The sequence below is a fragment of the Papilio xuthus genome, unplaced genomic scaffold (assembly GCF_000836235.2).
Source record: "Papilio xuthus unplaced genomic scaffold, Pxut_1.1 DF826115.1, whole genome shotgun sequence".
Taxonomy (NCBI): Eukaryota; Metazoa; Arthropoda; class Insecta; order Lepidoptera; family Papilionidae; genus Papilio; species Papilio xuthus.
Window position 1 is genome coordinate 2200391 of NW_013532534.1, and position 21904 is coordinate 2222294.

General features: G+C 32.8%; 4 protein-coding genes across 6 annotated transcripts; 3 read left to right on the plus strand and 1 right to left on the minus strand.

The window, feature by feature from the left end:
* Positions 1-92: 92 nt before the first annotated feature.
* On the plus strand, positions 93-11773 carry LOC106123223 (pericentriolar material 1 protein). The gene is made up of 28 exons (XM_013319455.1): positions 93-429; positions 955-1060; positions 1137-1304; positions 1673-1770; positions 1974-2174; positions 2457-2606; positions 2678-3211; positions 3614-3766; positions 3842-3934; positions 4015-4230; positions 4484-4609; positions 4792-4897; positions 5135-5215; positions 5304-5400; positions 5543-5988; positions 6065-6175; positions 6403-6548; positions 6721-6800; positions 6883-6961; positions 7148-7233; positions 7595-7670; positions 7761-7854; positions 7950-8020; positions 8332-8449; positions 8893-9002; positions 9155-9252; positions 9605-11180; positions 11659-11773. Exons 1-28 carry the CDS (start codon positions 295-297, stop codon positions 11749-11751), a joined length of 5448 nt encoding a protein of 1815 aa, XP_013174909.1. The 5' UTR covers positions 93-294; the 3' UTR covers positions 11752-11773.
* Positions 11485-14896, minus strand: LOC106123387 (uncharacterized). Of its 2 annotated transcripts, none has more exons than XM_013319659.1 (2): positions 14295-14894; positions 11485-12512 (listed from the first exon to the last, which is right to left on the minus strand). In XM_013319659.1, exons 1-2 carry the CDS (start codon positions 14596-14598, stop codon positions 12412-12414), a joined length of 405 nt encoding a protein of 134 aa, XP_013175113.1. In that variant the 5' UTR covers positions 14599-14894; the 3' UTR covers positions 11485-12411. The 2 variants fall into 2 exon arrangements, with proteins under 2 accessions (XP_013175113.1, XP_013175112.1); XM_013319658.1 differs by having other exon boundaries at positions 12094-12345; positions 14295-14896.
* A 423-nt stretch (positions 14897-15319) lies between these two features.
* On the plus strand, positions 15320-16992 carry LOC106123386 (exosome complex component RRP43). The gene is made up of 5 exons (XM_013319657.1): positions 15320-15603; positions 15682-15856; positions 15934-16228; positions 16508-16637; positions 16727-16992. The coding sequence occupies exons 1-5, from the start codon at positions 15587-15589 to the stop codon at positions 16950-16952; spliced, it is 843 nt and encodes a 280-aa protein (XP_013175111.1). The 5' UTR covers positions 15320-15586; the 3' UTR covers positions 16953-16992.
* Positions 16993-17394: 402 nt separating this feature from the next.
* Positions 17395-21595, plus strand: Ufsp2 (UFM1 specific peptidase 2). 2 transcript variants are annotated; one of them, XM_013319960.1, is made up of 10 exons: positions 17395-17475; positions 17705-17926; positions 18079-18306; positions 18537-18710; positions 18921-19026; positions 19266-19412; positions 19670-19792; positions 19905-20166; positions 20427-20680; positions 21044-21595. In XM_013319960.1, the coding sequence occupies exons 1-10, from the start codon at positions 17395-17397 to the stop codon at positions 21253-21255; spliced, it is 1809 nt and encodes a 602-aa protein (XP_013175414.1). In that variant the 3' UTR covers positions 21256-21595. The 2 variants fall into 2 exon arrangements, with proteins under 2 accessions (XP_013175414.1, XP_013175416.1); XM_013319962.1 differs by having other exon boundaries at positions 18921-19020.
* The last annotated feature ends 309 nt before the right edge of the window (positions 21596-21904 follow it).

The window sequence follows — 21904 nt, forward strand, 5'->3', positions numbered from 1 at the left end:
GTCACTCATCATTATCTCTGTTCATCTGTCTGTCATTTTATGTTTCGTTTGCGTTTTGCGTCGACTTTGATTGTAAAATATTTGAATAAATAATTTATATTGCAGAAAACTCAAAATAAAATAAACCTTAAATAATTAATACCTGTTTGATATGTTTGCTATAAAAATATAGATCAGTGTCTGGTTACATCGCAAAAATAATACGCCTAGAAAAAGAATAAAAAAAATGTTTGTAGAAATATGTATTAAAAAATAATTACTTTCTCTTATTAAAGTATCAGTAAAAAGTGTGTTATGGCTCCTGGTAACAAAGATCGCCACCCAGGACACACGGGTACTATTCCTAAAACGAAAGCTAGGAACAATTGCAATGTTCCCCAAGAAGCTGTGACACCGACGAGAAGAGACATGACAACAAATCTTGTAACGGTAGTGCCAGAATTCTTTTAAAAATACACAATTACATATAAATTTTATTCATTCATGAAGAAAAATTACTCAACACAACAATACAATAACAAATCTTTGTTGCCTGTTAAACATATTAATGCTAAAAATACTTCTGTCAAACCATTCAGTCTGAAGTTTTTGGAGCCGCATGGCGCAATATATTTTTAGCATCTTGGAAGAGTTAAGAATTTGGACTTTGGCCAATTTGATGTAGTTTCAAATACTAGTGAATAGAGCTCAGAACCATATTGTAACCTAATAATATTCTTAAGGTATTTTAAATAATTAAATCTAGTATAACAATGTTTATATACCAGTTATTACTTATTCAATACATATATTAGCCATATGGGTTCTTGCTTTTCTAAATTCAGCCAAAAGAAGGTATTGGTTCACCGTACATACGTAAAGAATTTTATAGCCTGTAATAACTCTTGCACATTTTTAATGTTACCTAATTTTTTATAGTGAATTTATATGCATTTATGATTCTTGCTATTTTAGACTTCTTTGGATTGGGTTCCTGTTTCTGAATATAATACAAGATCAAATTTTAATCAATCAAGAAAGCCAACCAACAATACTTCAGATCAAGAATTAACAGATTTAGGTGAGTATGTTTAACAATTTACCCAATCGAATTAAAAAAAATGATTATGTATTAATTAGGTTATTTCTATTTATAGACAACTCAGTTTCATTTGAAAGTGGTTTTGGAAGATTTGTACCAGTAAGACCTCAACCTCGTATATTGCCCTTGACTGTACAGAATAGAGAAAACATTACTTCTGACCATAATGACGATGGTGCAGGCTCATCTATTTCTTCCCATACAATACATCACTTTCAAAATGGTATAGTACAGTTAATTTAAATTATTTATCCTATTGAATTTACTAACAAATATTATAAATGTGAATGTTTATATAGATGGATGGATGTTTGTTTGAAGGTATACCAGGAATGGCTGCATGGATCTCGCTGAAATTTTGCATAGATGTAAAACATAGTCTGGAAGAACACATAGGCTACTTATTACATTTGTTATTAATTCCATGCGGACGGAGTCGCGTGCGACAGCTATTATTTATATTTATTAAAAACTTTTGACCCCATTAACATTTAGCAATTGTTATATTTATGTATTACCAACAGTATGTAATACAAACTGACACATCTAATATGATTTAATAATATAAATTAAGAAGCACAATTGATTTAGGTCTAATTCCTCACTCCAATCATGGTGCAGCTGCTGTGATGATAGTGAATCCTACCACACCTAATGCTGTGACTGGGAATATGTCTCAACCTTTTAATGTAAGTATTGTTTTCTAAACATAATAGATTCTGTTTGCAGTGTGTTAGTTTCTAAATATTACCAAATTGACTTATGTATATATTCTTTACTAAAAGGTTATTTGGTTAGGGTAGTGTACCTTCTAGTTTACATAAAGATACTTTGTATTTGAACAGTATCATATTATGATAAAGAGAAAGTTATATTTAGTTTTATATTTCAGCCACCAAATCAGAATAGAAATAATTTGACAAGAAACCTGAACTCTACACGAAACTCATTTGATGGTAATATTCACGCAAGTAATAATAATATTACTCCGCCAATCTCTAATTCAAGAACAGGAACTAAAACTGTAAATTTAATGAATAACATGTATGATCAAGGCCAAGGAAGCTTTAATAATATAAACGAAAATAATCCGGTAAGATAATATTAAGGTTATTTATTTTGTAAAAAATTTATACCTTCACCACAACATATGACATCACTTTAATATTAAAAAAAAATAATAGCATGGAATGTGTTAGAATTCCGATTATTAGATTTAGAGATTGCCAGTAACATTAAGAGATTATTTGTATTTTCCAGCAAAAAGGTTGGCTAGGAGATCCATTTTACAATGCATACACAAGTTTTGTTGAAAAAATTGCTACATACTGTAATTTAGTTTCTCTATGATTCTAATGATTAATTGTTTTCTCAGAATCATAGAGAGTCTGCTCGAGCTTTAGGAGAGGCGATTGTAGCTGCTTGCCCTGACGCCGCAGCGGTTGAACGTCGACTTGGTCAGATTAGAGAATATATACGAGTGACATCCTCACTTGTGGATACAATGCGGAATTCTGAAGATGAGGTATGTTTTATGATATTTTGATGATTAAATATAACATGGTAATTAATAGTATTATCTTCATATTAATTTAGGCGTACATAGAGCACACTAAAGAGGAATATGATGAACTTCTTCAAATGATAACTAAATTAAGAGATAGTGAAAAGAAATTAAAAAGCATATTAGATGATGAGCAAAGTCCTGATAATATTGAAGTACCCATACTTGAGCTAGGTTCGGATAATCCAGCACAAGATACCGAAGTATCTGAAAAAGTTTCTGATGATACTTCAAATGCTACTCAAAACTTAGATCAGAGCTCATCAAAGAGTAAAAATGAAAATAATTCCATAAGTACCAACCTTAAAAAAGTTACAAATATAGAAAATGAACAATTAAATAAAACAACACAAAAAACAAATGAAATGCAACACACAGAAAATAATACAAATGGTGTTGTAATAAAAGAGATAGAAACAAAAGCTTTCGGTGAAGCTGACGCTATAAATAATGATCAAAAACGCAATGACGAGCTTAGAAAAAATATAATATCTTGTGTTGAGAAAGTAGCCATGATAGAAGAAATAAAAAACAAAGTCAATGATTTTGGCAACAACAATGACCAGGTTTTGTGGATCCTTGTTACAATGTGTGACATATTTGTTGTTGATTGAAATAATCATAGCATGTACTGAATGATTATAATTATCCATTGTTTGAAATCAGTGTGATGTCTTTGTTTAACAATATCTATTTTTTTTCCAAATGTGCGCTACCTCATTCTCTTTTAAATAAGTGAATCCCATCATATGTTCAACATGGGATTTATCTATCTTGAAATATTCCTCGAAACTATGAAAATATAGGTCTTGAATTGAATATTAATAATTAATATCATTGTTTTTGATATTTTCATGTTTAACATTTTTTTTTAATTTTTAACCACTCAGACATTGATTTAACATAACAGTTTTGTTATATGATCTGTTTATATCATATTTTGTTTAATATTAATTTTATATTTACAGGATGTTGTGGTGAGACCTGTATCGGTACAAAGCAACGGTTCAACCTACAGTGAGAATGAACTGTGGCAGAATGAAATTAAAAACAAAATGGAAATGTCACAAATACGTCTATCTGCTTTGAAACAACAACAAAAGAGGTTACTAAAGTACCAGGTAATTTGAAACCTTTAGGTAAAATTGTGCCAACACAAAACAAAATAAGTGCATTGATTTTAATTTTTTTTTCAGGCTGAAGCTAAACAACAGTTAGAAGAATTGAAAGAAAGGCAAGCTCAAGAAATAAACCAACCAACTGCTAATGACAACTTTGCTGGCATACAGGTAAATGCAGTCAATTAAAAAAAAAGTAAAGGTCTCTCCAAAAGTGAATTTATAAATATTGAATAAAATTTTCTTTTTAGCAAAATATGGTATTCTCGGGTAACTACAATCAGCCGAACCGTTTGTTTGGATCAAATCAGATAGGTGTAGCGACCACATTGCCTCAGTCATCGGACAGTATCCACAGCGGACAATTGTCTAATAACATGGAAACAGAACATGGCCGTTCCAATCAATCTACTCATAGTCAAGACGAGAGATTCTCTATTAGAGATGGCAACATTGCCAGTAGTGAGGTAGCATTATTTTTTCCAATTGTTAACGCTCAGGTCTAAGTTAGTAAAAAATATATTTAATTTTAAGATAACCTTATAAGGTAATGCGGAACTGCAATTCAGTTATATGTAAATAAATTTACTCAAGTTAAAGTTTATGGAACTGCCTGACACTAAGCTTTCACATACCATGTATCCATTAGAAATTATATAATTGTGTTCTATCAAGTTATAATAACTTAATAATATTATAGTTTAATAATAACTATATTAGGAGGCGGGCGGCGGGGGCCGGGACAGCGACGCGGAGGAGGACGAAGGCACCCTGCATGAGCGCGGCCGTATCCTGCAGCTCAAGCTGCGAGAGCTGCAGCTCAAGAAACAACATATGGAGAATTTGGTAACACACCTTATATTTAACTCTTTCTCTCTCTCTCTCTCTCTCTCTCTTATTCTCTCTTTTATTCTCTCTCTCTCCCCCTAATACACGCCATACACATTAGATTTAGTAGTAGTCTACGTATCAATAGATGTGTAATAGAGTTTGTATGTTGCCTGTTTTTATAGGTACCTTATTTACAGGTTTCTGAATTTCAAAAACTTCAGATGGCAACAGGTCTAGTTGGCTCCCACAATACATATTCCAGCTCCGGAGAGGATAGTGCTGAAGATGAACCATCTGGAAAGTGTATGTTTTGTCATATCTTACTAATATTATAAATTCGAATATTTGAATGTATGGATGGATGTTTGTTAGAAGGTATCTCCAGAACGGCTCCACGAATCTCGATGAAATTTGGCAAAAATGTAGAACATAGTCTGGAAGAACATTTAGCTCATACATGATTGATTCTGTACTTGTTTGTCTTTTGAGATGTACTTTTTATATAACTGGGAATGAAAAAATATGCATTTCACATTGTAGGTAATAATGCTGCGGGAAATTTGAAAAAAGAAAATAAAAGAATTGGCGGGAAACTGACATCATCTTTGCATAAAGCTAAAGGTAATAAAAATTTATTAAAATTTTTATGGTTTTTATAAACTATATTTATTTATATAAACAAAACTTATAAATGCTTACTTTTTCCCAGATTTGATGAGGTCGCTAGAGGCTTTTGAAACAGATCATTTGTCGAATTTGCATGATGAATCATTCCCCATGTCGAATAATGCCAATATACACGACAAGTAAGTATTATGAAGTTCAAAATATGTATTCATTTGCTTTATAATTTACTACTTTTAATTCGATGTGATATGATCATGACATTTATTCCACTCTATTTTAAAGAAATAAATTAGAAAATATTCATATTTCTTTGATTTTTAGCAAATCTGATGGCGGGGGTAGCTTGGGTGACTGGTCCAACGAAGGCAGCGTTTGTCGTGTTCGCAACACTTTGCCGCAACGACACAAGTTCACCAACGAGCAACATCATCAGCAACAACAGCATCATCAACAACAGCAACAATATCAACAACAAATTCAGCAGCAGCAACAACATCAGCTACAGCAACAACATCTACAACAACAACAACTCCAACAACAGTTGCAAAATCATCAACAACATCTCAACCAACAACAATATATCAGTCAACAACAACTTCTCAACCAACAACAACATCACAACCAACCCCAACATCACAACCAACCACAACATCTCAACCAACAACAACATCTCAATCAACAACAACATCTCAATCAACCACAACATCTCAACCAACCACAACTTCTCAACCAACAACAACATAACCAACAACAGCAGCAACAAGCAAGTAAGTTATTAGTTACATTTTGTTTAATTATATTTTATCGGTCGTAAATATAATTCACAAATTTTGTGTAAAACAGGTCACGAGGCTAATCTCGCGAGTCTACAAGAACTCGCGCAAGAGTTACGTATGGAGACTGAAAAGATAATGGGCGAGCGCGCGCGGATTAAAGATATGGTTTTGAATAAAGGTACAAATTTAGAAAAGCTATTTGTATTGATAATCCCCTATAATCACATTCGACAACGAAACATTGGTAGTAACACACATTGTCATCTCACTTTTGTTTATGATGATGAGAGAGATGACAATATTTTTCATTGTTGTTACAAGGCTACTTAAACAATAGTTAATTTGCACTCAGGGTATATTCATAATGAGCATTTAAGTGACTTTTGAGTACCTTTTGTATTGCAGAAGTGAGTAGAAAGCAGAAGAAGGTGAACGAGGAAGTCCGCGCGGGTCCGAGCTGTGTGCCGGGCCCGGCTGAGCGGCGTCAGATGCAGCTGCGAGCGTTGTTAGCTGACAAACAACGCGAGCTGGAGGCGCTGCTCAACAAGGAGGTGAGGAGAAACAGTCTATCGTCAATAAAATCTGTTGCACGAATAAACTCGCCCAATGCATGTATAAAATATGCTAAAGCTATTAATGTTTGTGTAAAAATACAATAGATTACAGTTATGTAATAAATACAAAATGAGATAATACGAAGAATAATTTATGATCTAATTCCAGAAGGTCCTTTGTGTGGGAACGGAGCCACAGAATAAACCGGATTCTCGAGCGATGTCGGTTGTTAACCAATCTTATAATAGGTAATTGTTTATTTTTAATCTTTGTGTGTGTGTAATAGAAAAGTTATATGTACAGTGTTGATCAAAAATTTTATATTTTTAGTGAACAAGAAGAACCGGAATCGAGATCAGAACAACTGCCACTGGATTCACAAACCTCCAGGGAAAATGAGAATTACCGGGTAAAACTTTTTAACTTAACTTACATTTGAACAATTTCTTAATTATACAAGTATGATAAAAAATGTTTTACTCATAATTATGAGAACTAGACTTGATATATAGTGGTATCAATTGGATTAAAGTTTGGTTTATGCACTCTACTGATATATTTGAATTTCTTCAATTAGTTAAATTTTATGTTAAAGGGCGGTGGAGATAGCGCGATAGGCAGCAGATCCATTAACATAGTACCATCTCGTTTGGAGAGTGCCTATGGCAGCGATACTGACAGGTATTTCATATTATTTACATTATATAGATATATACTTTTATATTGTTGTTTGTATTATAAACTTGCAGTCGTCTGCGTGTTATAAAAAAAAGGGTTTTGACAGACGGATGGACTACAAAGTGATCCTATAAGGGTTCCATTTTTTCCTATGAGGTACGGAACCCTAAAAAAACTTCATTAGTATATTATGTGTTCTTCCAGATTATGTTCAAGATCTATAGCAAATTTCAAAGTGATCCGTTGAGCCGTTCCCTAGGTAGTTGCAAACACATTCATCCATCCATCTAAACATTCGCATTAATAATATTGGTAAGATATAATATGAGAAGGATTAGTAACATAAGATAATCTTTGTTGACAGTGCCTCAAGGAACAAATCAAATCAGAGGAATAGACCACGACGTCGACAGACTCAAGATCGTCAGTCTGAAGATAATGTAAGTGTTCACAAATGTGAAATTTATTTAATATTTAAATTTTTTATATAATTTATTTATATTAAAATGCATATTTAAATTATGTTTCAGACACCGCAGATCAATAATGCTACACCCAATGTTCGCCATGAGCCGAGACCTGAAGCATCCAACGTCAATATGGTGTCACCCGTCGCGCCAAATGGTATGAAACAAATTGCTTTTATACTAACACTTGTAAAGTTTTATTTGAAAAGTCTTGGAGTGAGTCCTAGACTGAATTATTTAATTATTTTTTAGGTGACAATCCCACCAACATGCCGTATGGACCAATACCTCCACAATGCTGGAATGGAACTAAAACTAACCAGGTAAATTATATACAACTCTTGTTATTTATTAAAGTTTTATGTACATATAAGATCATTTACCCAATTACTGTAGTAAGTGTGTTTGTTGTTTAATGTTTTTAATATGGTAATAAGTATAAGACTCTTCAAATATCTTGTCGGCTCAAGGTCATTTCTGGGTTGCACAGTGCCCTCTCATAAATCTTTTTACACACTACTACACAGTACATTGCGTTCTGTTTAACGACTTGAATAATGTTCCGACCCGACAAGATATTTAACAACTGGTATATTTTTTTAGTAAATATTGAAATATAATTATGAATGTATAGGACTCGCGCACGAATCAGTTCACACAGAATAGCCACTCGCAGACAATGGAGCGCTTGCTGGGCACGCCGCAGATGTCCTTCCCTCCAGCGATGCCCTACAGCATGATGATGCCCTATGGTGACCAATTAATTATAGCTTTTGTCCTTCTTATTTTAGTTTTACAAAAAATACTATTGTCCATCCAACAGCTAAGAATATTCATATGACAAAATTTGATTATCGTAAAATCACGAGAAAAGAGCTTTTTGGATTAATTTTATGTCAAGACAAAGAAATAATTTTGAACTTGTAGAGAAGTTTACTAAATACTGGCGGAGGCACGCGGCTTCGTCAGCGCAGGATAATAAAAATCTAGCCTGTAATAGGCCCGCGTGCATCCGCTACCTTTGCGTCAAAATCGGAGCAGCTGTTTTGGAGATTACCCGTACCAAAAGCAGACAAATATTAAAAATTTGCTTTTAGCTATCTCGCAACCTCTATATGACACAGACACCAATCCAATTTTATTACTATGTATATGTTATTCATGTAATTATAATGTGTTTCTCACAATGATTCAGGTATGGTGGGCGGGTGCGGCTGCGGCTGCGGGCTGTGGGGCGCGTGGTGCTGGCAGCAGCTCGTCATGCAGCAGAGAGAGATACACCAGCTTAGGGAACAACTTAATCATGTTAGTGCATTATATCACTTGAATCGTTGCATTTATACACTATTTAATGTCATTACGATTTTTTTTTGCATGATAGTTACTTTGGATGTGTTAATAACTTTGGTTTTTTAAAGTTCTTTGAAGTAAAAACGAAATCGTTTGGTTGTATACAGCTGGAGGAACGTTGGCGAGCCGAGACAGCGTCGCACACTCTCAACAACCAAGTGCCCCCCGGCAACCGCGCCAATAACTATTGGGACAACTTCCGGAGGTAACCACATTCCAAGTACCTACTTGTTTAGTTCATTTACTACTTTGTCAAATTATCATAATATATCCTTTTCTATTTCAGATATTAGAAAATCTATTTATGTCTTTATAATTTATATATTTTATATTTAAGTATTTATCACTGCAGACAACATTATATATTATTCGGTGAGCGTTGTGTGAGTGTGTCCCTGCCCTTAGCTTTATAATTATTTTTAAATGATATCACAATGTTGCTATTTGATCAAGAAATATACACAGTTGTGATTTACACTAAAACATGTGCTAATAATTTATTTTTTAATTTTTCATACTTACATAGAAGTGTTAACGAATCTAATTATTGTTTACAGTTATTCACGTCAAAACCTCCTCTCAGCTAACAGCAAAACCAATGCGGACGGTCACTTAGGTACAGGCTCAGCTCACAACCCACATCCCCTGGTGGAGAGATCTCACAATACACTACATCACACATCCTCCTCCACATCACCTTCTATAACACCCAAGAGAAACACAAACACGGCGAGTTCCTCACAAGGCCCCGTCGCCGCACCCGCAGCTCAAGTAAACAACGACGAAGCATCTAACAGACATTCACGTAGAAATGTTACTTACGAAAGATCTCTCTCGTTTTCATCCGCTCCTGATGTACTGAATGTGAATCAAAACAGTGAAGCCGAAGCGAGCGCACCTTCCCATTCCAGGAATGTAGACGAAGCTACTGCCTCCAATCTGAACATCAACCGACAGGAAACCGCGACCACATTCAGGAACCTAAACATCACAAATCCCATACCAGAAATAATACAATCGCATTCGAACAACTTGAACAATTCTACAAACGCCAAGAAGAAGTCCTCATCGAAGCTACCTTCGAAGAATTCTACGAACAGAAGGAACTGCACCTTAGATTTCTCTCAAACAAGTAACATCAACATAACGAGTACTACGGACACACCGAATCCTAATTTGGCGTCAACCAGTCGCGAGGTACAAGAAAAAGCTACGTCCAAACTATTTGACCTTTTGAGAGAAAATGTATATTCCGAAGTAACCACTTTGATCGGAGTCAATGAATCTCATCCCGACTTTTTGATACAACTATTCAGAGAACTGCAACTGATAAGTTCCGATCCATTGAGACAAAAAGTTTTACAATCTATACGGAATGTTTTGGCGCAGTACAGTTCACTTATGGAGAGTGAAAACAATGACCGTGTCGAAGGCTCAGAATCTGAGGTGGTTACAACATCTGGAGACACGGGTAATTACCATGAATGTAGCTCCCACTCTATTGACAACGCTTGCGCGAATACGATGCAGATTGACAACAAAATCGTTCGATTCTTGCTCATGAAAAGCGAGGAGATATGCACTCCTGAGCTATTAGAAGCATTGTCGTCGCTTATACTTACCAGTGCGCCGGATAGTAAACAATCGAAGAAAAGACTACAAGAACTATTATCAAAGTACGAGGGCATGAGAGTTTGCGATATATCAAGCGACATTATTGAGAATTTATCGCTGTTTATTTCCGGTAGCAGCGACGGCGATGAATCCGCGCACCTCACAAGCGAAATCTCGGAAACATCTATACTTCAAGATGTAGCAGGTTCATTGAACTTGTTTAGCTCCAGCGAGACCCAACTGCACCAACTGAATGGGTGTCCATATGAGATGTGGCCTGGACACGTTCACATGGATATCGACGGAGCGGATCTAAATGATAACGGCGCTCGTTGTAGCCAAGAGGATAAGGTTGATCTCATTAATTGTTCGGAAATGCACAATGGTGATTTAGCGGAGGCGGATCAGACCTGCCACGCGGACATGGGAGACAGCGGCGTGAACAGCCACGACGAGGTGTCCAACAACGCGGAAGGCCTCCCCGATGTGGTGGACACTGACGAAGTCACTCCCACAGAGGTAATGCAACATGTTCTCTACTGTAGATGTCTACCCCTTATTAATTGTGCTAACAGAAATACGTAGAATTTATGTCTTTATAATTTAACTTTACACTATCAAGAAAAACATATTAAATGTCATGTACTGATTACTCTTTTGTTATATTTGTACTCAAATTTTCTTGCCAACATGTAATCTTTAGATATAAATAAAAGTGCATAAAACGAAAGTATGAAATGATTTTTTTCTTTACACTCCAGTGATGTCTCTTAATCTCACATTATTACTCAATAATAAGTAAGGTTTAAAAATAAAAATACAGTTTAATTTACAAATCTTTTATTCCTCATCTCTGGCTACAGTTGCATCACATCACGACTAAATTTCAATAATTTTACACAGTTAAACAGTTTCATTTGTTTGCTATCAGTTAATATCAAAAGCAAATTTAAATATCCAAAACAGAATATAAAATTGTGATATGTTTATATTAAAGGCAGAGGCAGAGTGGCTCGGGCTTGACCGTGTGCCAACACGGCTGCACATGGAAGATACATCTGAAAAGCAAAAAGGTGATATTAATATATAGTCAAATAATCACTAAACACCTAAACATGGAGCTGTTTGAGCTCCAATATCGTTTAGGTGGAGCCTGAAAGAAACTATATTTTATTAGATCTTCATCAGCATCTGTAACAAAAAATAAAATGGACAGAAATTAATTACAGTTTTTCTTTCTTACAGATTAAAAAACTAAGAAGTTTCAGGAATTGCTGGCATATTTTATAATGAAAATTTAATGTTTTTCTTATTATCTCTTAAACTGTACATCTTGTATTTGTTCACGTAATATTTATTTTACTACAATAAACATTACATATGTCCAATACATTGTATTTTATTACTATAATAAAAATAAAAAGCTTCCCCTCTCCTATGTATTCTTTATTTTAAATCACTAAAGAACTTTATATTAACAAAAACATAGTAAAATTTCAATTTTGATATCATCCTTTTAGTCTTATCACACTTTATCACTAATATTAGTCACAGACATAACAAAGATGAAACATATGTCCACCATGCAGGTTCCAATAAAGGTTTTCCAGTAAATCTTCATTGCTTGAATTAATTCTTGGATTCTCAGTTGTCTCAGGTTCAATATTTTTCTTTGTTTGTACTTCTGCAGATAAAATGGACATTGCTGAATTAATTTTTTTTTGTCATTTTTCTGAGAATTGAATATTTTTTAAATCATATGGACCATGAGACAACGAGAAATATCTGGATTGTTGTGAGTTGGTCGTAGTAATCGCGGATTGTGGGTGGAGGTCGTTGGCACCATACCCTCTGAAATAAAGTCAAATTTCATCACTCTATGTCTCAAGTGCCAAAAGTGGGAAGTCTCAGATTAAGTTGTGTTGCCATTTCAAATTCCTCCAATAGAAGCACTCAATTCTATTCAAAAACAATCCAATACTGTTACTTTGCCACTTTTTTGCATTCTATCAACATACAGAACTCTAACTTTACATTAATACAAGTTTTGATTTTACTGTAACTCTGAAGTAACATAATTTTTGTAACTTTCGTACTTTACCTATCACAAACACTATTATATCAAAGGACTTGAGGAATCACAACATTACAATCCAGATACATATACAAATTAAAATACCTTAAAATTGATTTATTTTTCACTTCCACCAATTGTATGTTGAAAGAATGGTCTATAGCAGTGGGAAATGAATAATTTTATGAGTTATGTAGAAACAAAAGCACTACATTTTTTAATTCAAAAAATTAATACAGCTATACTATAGTTATGTTTCCACATCACCCATAGGTCAGATTTATAATACATTTTTTGTGCTTTATAACAATTGCCTATAAAAATAAATAGCAGATTAACTAGGTTTCTTACATACTTAATACTATGTTTCTTATTAAAGGTATAAAGTAATGCTGTTAACTTTTTCCTATTATACAAAATTGAAAATAATATTACAATGTAGGAACATGTTTGCACTCTATCAAATAATGTTGTTCCCTACTAAATAGTACAAAGTTGAAAAAAAAAAATATATATATATATTGTTATGTGTCATGTTCTTACAAAGTTTTGTGTGTTTTTACCCTATTAGAATGGGTAGTTATCCAATAATTAAACATATTGTAATATCTTTAATGCTTTAAAAATATAATCATGTGTTTTTGTAATTTGGTTAATTAAAGTTATAGTTCATCTTACTGTAGAATTAAATCTGATGTAACAGTTAAAAAAAATCAAAATAATGTAGTATTCATGTTATATTTTATATATTGGAACTTTGTGTCACTGCACAGTTGAAAAATACAATAGCATTTTACATTTTATAAATATTTCCAAAAATTTTCCTATGTTTAGATTAATCTTACCCCAGCATTAAATTATAAAATCTTTATTTATCACTATAACATTTATGCACATGACTTACCTTGCATTGACATACTTATGTACACCACACTTATTAAATATTTGTTATTGTAAATATAATATTCAAAAACAAAACATAAATACTTGTCTCAAAAAATTATGGGTACAAAAGTTTTAAATTATTTTTAGATACAAATATTCTTGTAAAACTAAAATTCTTGTAACCACTTAGATGATTTTATGCGCATGCATAAAAGTTCCAAGCTATATGCATCAATAGAAAACACTTATTTACTTTATCATATTAATGTTTGCCCAAAAATAATTTTCAATGCAACAGGTTTATCAAGTGCATTCACACCATATATTTTATGATACTTATAAGATCAACAAGGTAATTTGAAATTGCAACATAACTTCAAACTATTTACATTTCATATTTCATAGTCATTACAAAGTATTAGACTTCCCACATACAGTGACTACACTATATCCCTGCTGCATTGTTTGAATATGTATGTCACTATGATATTAAATTTACCAGTTTTATTTCTGCTTCGCTGATTCGTTTAATATAAATAGAAACACATACAGTAGCGTTTTACGATTTCTCATTGAAATGAAATTAGCATTGACTCATTGTGACGTCACTTTCGTGTTTACCTTATCAACTTAATATTAATGAGATATCGTATAAAAATCATTCATATATTTACCTTCTCGCAACCGCTTGCTCTCAGGATAGACGAAATATTCTGCACATCGCTTCTTGCCATTTTTTGGTGAAGAACTCGTATCGTTGATTACATGTGCTTCTTTCATTTCGCAGTCAGTATTGTATACGTTTTCTGAATTCTTAGTTTCTTGATAGCCGTAGTAGCAGCTTTTAGATATGTGAACGTTATGGCAATGACCCATTAATTGATTAGTAGTATCACTGCAAACTGGAGCAGGTCGCATGGCGTTGAAATTATTTTTGGCATCTTGCATGTGAAATAAGTCGATGCTACTGGCTGGCATTGCTGGTTTGCAAATTTGAGTAATTGTATTCAACGAATATCTTTTTGTATTATGATGTTAATGTTTTCTAGCTTTTTGTTTGAAACTTTAGTAACCACTTTGAACACTGCAACTTGCTGGAACTTATTATTGAAAAATTGATCGAAAACTTTGAAACGTCAAATCTTATATGTAAATAATCGGCAATTGTAAAGGTTAAAATGAACACAAGTTAATGCTTGATGTCTTAAGTTTAATATTATTTTATTTTCTAACTTCTAACCTAATTATTTCATCAAGCCAAATCACAGCAAAGAATAACAAGTCATAGAGAAAGATGACCATAAACACCGGAACTCCACACGCACAGTTCCGGTTCCGGTCTCCTTAAAATCGCAACGACGAGTTTTTCATCTATTTCCTCTAAAACATTTCTCAAACAACATGACTCATGCCTGTAACCTAGAGGGTAGGCAGAGACTACAGACATCCATTGGCGCGGTGCTGATACAACTCTCTCGCTTCTACATTCATACACCTAGGCACGCATTACACTATACTCACACGCACATCGATTTCAGATGCTCTAAATACCGCCCTTTTAGGTATTTTATCGTTGCAAAACAAATAATAATAATAACAAAATGAAATGCGAAAAGGAACATATCAAGGTAGCCGAACACCAAACTGAAGATTGGAAAGCATAATATTTTCATGAGGCAAGCCGTGACTCTTTGCTGCTTTTGACATTGACAACGACAAATGTTCATGTTTGTTATTATTCTAGGTTATGATGGATCTTCTATGTGTTTATTTTATCGATAGGTCTAGTAAATTTTAGTTAATCACTTGATTATTAGAACTCTTAAGCTCCTGAATCTACCATCAACGTAATTGTGATATATGTTGTGTTTATATCAAAGAAAAAATATACGTTTAGCATGAGAAGTCCATCAGCCTGGATTTATTAAATTACTGTTTATTGCCGTGTAAATTGCATTTATAAGAAATGGCTGAAATTTACAAGTTTGTTACTTTGTTTTGAATTTATTTAAATAGCCACAACTATATCTTATTGTTTTCTCAACGTATTATAATTTACAGAGTCATACACCCTGTAAGATATTTCACTTCTTATATTGAGCGAAATGTTCGACCCGATGGAAGAAAATTCGATGAACATCGTAATATAAAACTTAATATCAACACAATAAAGTCAGCTGAAACAAGTGCACTAGTTAAATATGGAAATACAACTGTTATTTGTGGGACAAAATTGGTAATAAAAATAAGAGTAATCTATGTTTTATCAAAAATGACACTCCAATATTATAATATACTGTTAAAAAATTTCAGGAATTAGCTGCACCAAAAGCTGAAGACCCAGATTCAGGGTTTTTAGTAACAAATGTGGAATTGGTACCATTGTGCTCACCAAAGTTCAGGCCAGGACCACCATCAGATCATGCACAAGTCATTAGTAATGTTGTATCTGAAATAATTAATAATTCAAAGTTTATTAACTTAAAAGATTTATGCATTGTATCGGACAAACTTGCTTGGGTACTGTATTGTGACATTGTTTGTCTAGATAATGATGGAAATGTTGTAGATGCTTGCATAACAGCTTTAACTGCAAGTCTAAAAACATGTAAGAATTGTTTTCAATATTTTTACAAATCATTTATGTAGTTGTAATCTTATAAATGCAAATCTTTGGATGGAAGGCTGTTTATTGGAAGGTACCTTCAGACAAGTTTAGCGGATCATATTGTAATTTGCCATAGACATAGAACATAGTCTGGAAGAACACAGGGTAACTTATTGAGTTTTTTTTGCAGATGGAGTTATAGGGATATGCTATTATTTTATATTTTTTGTCAATGCTTTTCTTCTGATTTGATTCTGATAAAAACAGTTTAAATTTTAGTGTCACTACCAACTGTAACATATGATCCAGAAACAGAAGAAATCAAAGTTGATACTAACAACAGGATATCCTTGAAAGTAAATGGTTTACCAGTTGCTACAAGTTTTGCAATATTTCCCAATTGCGAAAGGTTGGTAATTTCCTTTTAGCAACTAAAATTGTTAAAATTTTTATGTTCCCTAATATCCTTAATATTCTAATACTTGTTCCAAATTGCAGGAGTATATTATTAACAGACCCAAATACTTTTGAAGAAGAGATGTGTGGTGGTAATGGTGCTAACATTACAGTTTCTTGGAACAATGGATTCCTATGTGGAATACTGAAATCTGGAGGTGGTACACTTTCAATTGAACAAGAAAAGGAGGCTATAAAAATGGCAAAGGAAAGAACACAGCTTGTTGAAAAACTGATAGATACATGTATTTTAAAAAAAGATGAATAAGAGTAATTTTTTAATAATTAAATAAAAAATAGTGACGAAAGTAATTGTTTTTTTTTTTTAAATTGAATGCTAACTTAAAAGGGGGAAGTTAATATCTGTAAGTCTATAACTCTATAATACAGAACTACTGTACTGAGTTGTGATAAATGCATTCTATTGAGTCTTTGTCATGCGAAAATAGGTGCGTATCTTAATGTTCGGAACTCTCTCGAGAACTGACCGGTAGTTTATCAAACAGGATTGCTTAAAAACTTCATCTTAATGATATTTTAAATGCAAATATTTGGATTGATGGAGATGTAGAACATAGTCTGGAAGAACACAAAGTTAAGCTACTAATTAAGTTCTTTTTTTTAATTTAGTGTGGACTTATAAATATCTGAGTTATTACGACTACTTGCAACGATTTTACCAGATTTTACGTAAAGAAGATGTGATGGCAATGTTCTGTCATTTGACATTGACATGTCAACACTCATTCAAAATGTCACCACGTCTCAAAATATCAAAATATGTTATTGAGGTAAATTCTTAAATTTATGTTTTTTAACATATAGTTTTATCAATTCATTTAGATTACCTTAACTACTATGAAAAACCTTATAATTAAATTCCGAAATATTTGTACAAATGTGTTTTTCATCTCATACGTCATCAAAGAGTCTGCTTAGCCGGAGGGTGATGCACATAATTTATCATAATTAAGAATATCAATGCGTAATATTACCTGGGTGTGTTACATATGATTTCAGAGGTTGTCTCAAATAGATACAGAGGAGAGCACAGGATGTTTGTATGGGCTTATGTACGATGGTATCCTACTTGTCGTAGGACTGAGTTTAGAATTGTTTGAAAAAGAAAAGAACACATATAACCAATTGCTACTAAATTTGCCAGCCGAGATAGAACTTTGTGGTGTCATTAAATTTAGTGACTGCTTAACTATAGAAAATAAAACAAAAGAAATACTGCAAGTAAGTTACATTTCTAATTATTTACAGAATTTTTGTCAGGAATTAAAAATATTTCGAAGTTCTCTAAGCTATAGTAAGATCATGAATTTTATGTTTACTGTACCATACGGTTAATTTTGTGAAAAGTACCAAACAATTTAACTTTTTTTTAGGATGTAGATATAACAGACAATCCCCTTGTTATTATTATAAGCCAAGAGAAAGATATAAAAGCTCATTTTTTAGTACATGACAAGTTTGAGGAGACAAGCTATGAGGTCATGGAAAAGGATGAACTGTGGAAACAGTTTCTTCATGTACGCCTGAATACTATATTGCCACTTACATGTGAGGCAACTATAGCTGGTGTCAAGAATATACTACAAAATAAAAGAAAAAAGGTAAACTTTATCTACCATACAAAAGAAATGATGACATAATAACATACTAAGTCTCTATATTAAATTCGAATTTCTCACATCTGTATTTATTAAAAAACTTTTAATTACTATTGTGCCTAATATATCCCTTAAAGTGTGCCTTTAAGGTGGTATCTAAGATAAAGCTTTCTTTTATTGGTTTGGTATATTTATTGTAACAAGATATATTAAAGAAAACTAATTTATTTCAGATAGCGTCTGGTCAAGTATCATTCCACATAGATGGTACAGCTGTATATCTGTTTGGCATAGCGTCAGATGTTGGGGTAACTGGTACAAGCACTGAGGCAAATATTGGAGAACTGATAGACTCCATGAGCGCAGAGCAACCATCTAAAAAGAAGAAAGTTAATATACATTCTTTGGTATGTGTTACTTGTAATATCTACCTTACATATACTTCTTTTCCAGTATAAGATTAAAGTAGTAGGATAGTAAAATAGTAACGAACATCAAAGTGCTACTGTCCTACTGCACTGGCATAGTGTAAACCACTCATTATTCCACAATTTGATCAAACCAAATTAATAATGAAAATCATTATAATAATCAATTCTTATGGTTCTTTTTTTTAGGATATAGTTCCTGTGAATTTAGTTATGAAAACAACAAAGGATATTTTATCTGATAAGCTAGTAAAAACTGCTGTTAAGATGATGACTACACAAAGAAAACGTAAGGGTAAATTGCATGGTTACATTTTTAATTTTTTATAGATAAATTAACTATCGCAATTATCATTTTTACATTTTTTTTCTATGCATGTTCACATTCGTTATAGGAAAACCAATATTTGAAACAAAGTTTTAAAAGTTTGAAAAGTTTAGTTACTGTTAAAGGAGTTTGGTTGTGCTAATTTCGGCGGGAGCACACCTATATTCCAAAATTAAATTGTATTTTAATTAACAAATGTCTTTCAGCTGCATTTTGCATCAGTATGCCGTTGAAAGTGGATACATTGGCGATGATACACCGTAACACAAAGTTGTCAGAGCTGTACACAGTATTGGTGGAAGCAGCGTGTCGCTCGCTAAGATTGTTAGAGAGTGTTCTGCTTGAACAACTAGGTATGGAAATAAAGTTAACTTATTGCAATTTAAGTTAAGGCTAATCATAACAAATAACTGCGCATATCAGAAAAAAAAAGTATGAAAGCATGCTATAATATAATTTTTTTAAAGCGTCAACTAGAGAGATTGAAAATTGTTGTAAAGGAAACAAGTGCAGTCCAACCTGGATAAGTAAAAGTCCAGTTTATGGAAGTCTATAATCTTTAGCTTACTATCTTTAAGAGTACTTTATTTTACCTATTATACTATAACAGGTCAAGAAGGTATCGGTGATGGAGCTGGGTTACGTTTGCCTGAAACATTCCATTATTTACCTGAACAGCTTGGACATTTCTTAACTCGAGTTGTTCCAAAAGCTATACCAGATGAGAGCATGGGTAAGCCTATTATAATATCTATGATTTAAATTTGGTATGTCAGGAATAAGAGCAGTTTACCATAGTTAGTGTTTATATAACAAGCATATATTATATTTGGTTTTGCTTTTAGAACGTGAGAGAATACAATTACATGAGCAATTAGCTCTACCGACTGACAAGCCTATGTTCCGACGAGGTAATGCGTACACAACGTACGGTGGTCGACTCGTTAACCCCCACGAAGCCCTGCCGTTACCATCTTCTGGTCCGAATGTGACAGTGGCATTAGTAAGAGGCCGGTACACCTACCATCATTATATGCAGGACAACTTCAATGATGACGGATGGGGTTGTGCCTATCGTTCTATGCAGACGATTTTTTCATGGTTTAGGTAAAATAATTTTAAATCCTATATTTAATTTAATTAAAAGTTAGTATAATTTACTTATTAAATTTAAAAACTTAAGTTTTTATCGTCGATGTTATTAACGTTAACAATTTTTTCAGTGTTGCAAATTAAATTCATACATAAATGACTAAACATTTGTTAACTTTATTTAAAAAATGCTGAAAAGTTAGTGGAAAAACGGAGGACAAAAATAGATTAAATTAATAAAAAAAATATTTAGATTACTTTTTCGTTTTTTTTAGGTATCAAGGTTATAACACAACCAATATACCGACACATAGAGAGATCCAAGAGTGCCTTGTTAACATTGGTGATAAGCCGACAACATTCATTGGGTCCAGGCAATGGATCGGCTCCACAGAGGTCATGTTCTGTCTGGAGACTCTCCTCGGAGTTCAGTCAAGGATCATATTTGCTAACACTGGAGCAGAGCTGCAGAGTTACACACCAGAGTTGATTCATCATTTCCAGAAGCATGGCAGCCCTATTATGATTGGTGAGTCTTATTATTGTCTTTATAATAAACGATAACAATAAAAGAACAATTGAAAAAAAAAATTCTTTGATTGTTTTATCATATTGGATGGATGTCAAGTGTGACATATAATTTTATAATAAATACTAGCTATCGACCGCGACTCCGGCCGTGCGATTAAAAAATAAATAATACCAGATTCTCAGACCTACTGAATGTGCATATAACATTTCATAACAATTGGTCAAGGTCAGTTTCGGAGCAGTATAGTAACTAACATTGTGACACTAGTATTTTATATATAAGATAGATATATTGCCTCCAAAAGGAAAAGAATCCATTTTTTTAAAGTGTATGAATTATTTCGAGACTGTTTTATTCCAGGGGGTGGAGTATTAGCTCATACAATAATTGGTGTTGAATATAATTCTGAGAAGAACGAAACTCGTTACCTTATTCTTGACCCTCATTACACAGGCGCAGATGACATAACAACTGTGGTAGGTAAGGGCTGGTGCGGATGGAAGACATCAGACTTTTGGAACAAAACCGCTCATTATAATCTCTGTTTGCCACAAACTAGACCTTGTATTTAGGTATAATTATTTAATATGCATTTCTTTTTAATTTATGCTGGAAACAACTTGAGTTTTGTATGTAAAATTTAATGTTGGACAATTTTTTTAATTTTCTTTACTACATTCATAGCTTCTTTGGCTGTCAAGGGTCCAGTTCGTCAACTAAAGTAAAATTTATATATTTTTCCCTCCAATAATGTACTGAAATAGAATATAGTAAAAGAGAATCAGTATATTATATACTTAATTAAAGTGACTTTGGTTATTGAAGTCTGGGATACTGATTTTGAATAAAAACGGTTGTTTGAATATCCGTAAAAATTATATTCAATAGTTCAGAATTATTGCACCATTTATAATTATATGCACTACTTAATAGTATTAACTAAATATAATTGAACTGAAGGAAAATATTGAGTTGCATAATATTAAGTTTATTTAATATGTATTTTAATACTGAGACAACAGAAATGTATAAGTTAAATAAAATTGTTATATTTTATACCGATTAAAAACTATAATTTTAAGTCACGTTTTTTAAATTCTTGGAGCAACCTTTATATAAGGAAACTATAGGGTGTTACAAAAGATATAGAAATAAAAAGATATAAGACTTATTATCTCAAAAACAAAACAACTTAGAAAAATCTACTGTATTGTTCATAAA

Excerpts from the sequence above, each read along its gene's own strand:
- LOC106123223 (XM_013319455.1), top strand. The coding sequence starts at position 295 with ATGGCTCCTGGTAACAAAGATCGCCACCCAGGACACACGGGTACTATT. Across the intron at positions 3,212-3,613 it reads TTGGCAACAACAATGACCAG|GATGTTGTGGTGAGACCTGT; the intron begins GTTTTGTGGATC and ends TTATATTTACAG. Across the intron at positions 6,176-6,402 it reads AGATATGGTTTTGAATAAAG|AAGTGAGTAGAAAGCAGAAG; the intron begins GTACAAATTTAG and ends TTTGTATTGCAG.
- LOC106123387 (XM_013319658.1), bottom strand. The coding sequence starts at position 14,598 with ATGCCAGCCAGTAGCATCGACTTATTTCACATGCAAGATGCCAAAAAT. Across the intron at positions 12,346-14,294 it reads GAGCAAGCGGTTGCGAGAAG|AAGTACAAACAAAGAAAAAT; the intron begins GTAAATATATGA and ends TTTTATCTGCAG.
- LOC106123386 (XM_013319657.1), top strand. Across the intron at positions 15,857-15,933 it reads TTATTTGTGGGACAAAATTG|GAATTAGCTGCACCAAAAGC; the intron begins GTAATAAAAATA and ends AAAAAATTTCAG. Across the intron at positions 16,638-16,726 it reads ATATTTCCCAATTGCGAAAG|GAGTATATTATTAACAGACC; the intron begins GTTGGTAATTTC and ends TCCAAATTGCAG.
- Ufsp2 (XM_013319960.1), top strand. The coding sequence starts at position 17,395 with ATGTTCTGTCATTTGACATTGACATGTCAACACTCATTCAAAATGTCA. Across the intron at positions 17,476-17,704 it reads TATCAAAATATGTTATTGAG|AGGTTGTCTCAAATAGATAC; the intron begins GTAAATTCTTAA and ends ATATGATTTCAG. Across the intron at positions 19,027-19,265 it reads TACACAAAGAAAACGTAAGG|CTGCATTTTGCATCAGTATG; the intron begins GTAAATTGCATG and ends AATGTCTTTCAG.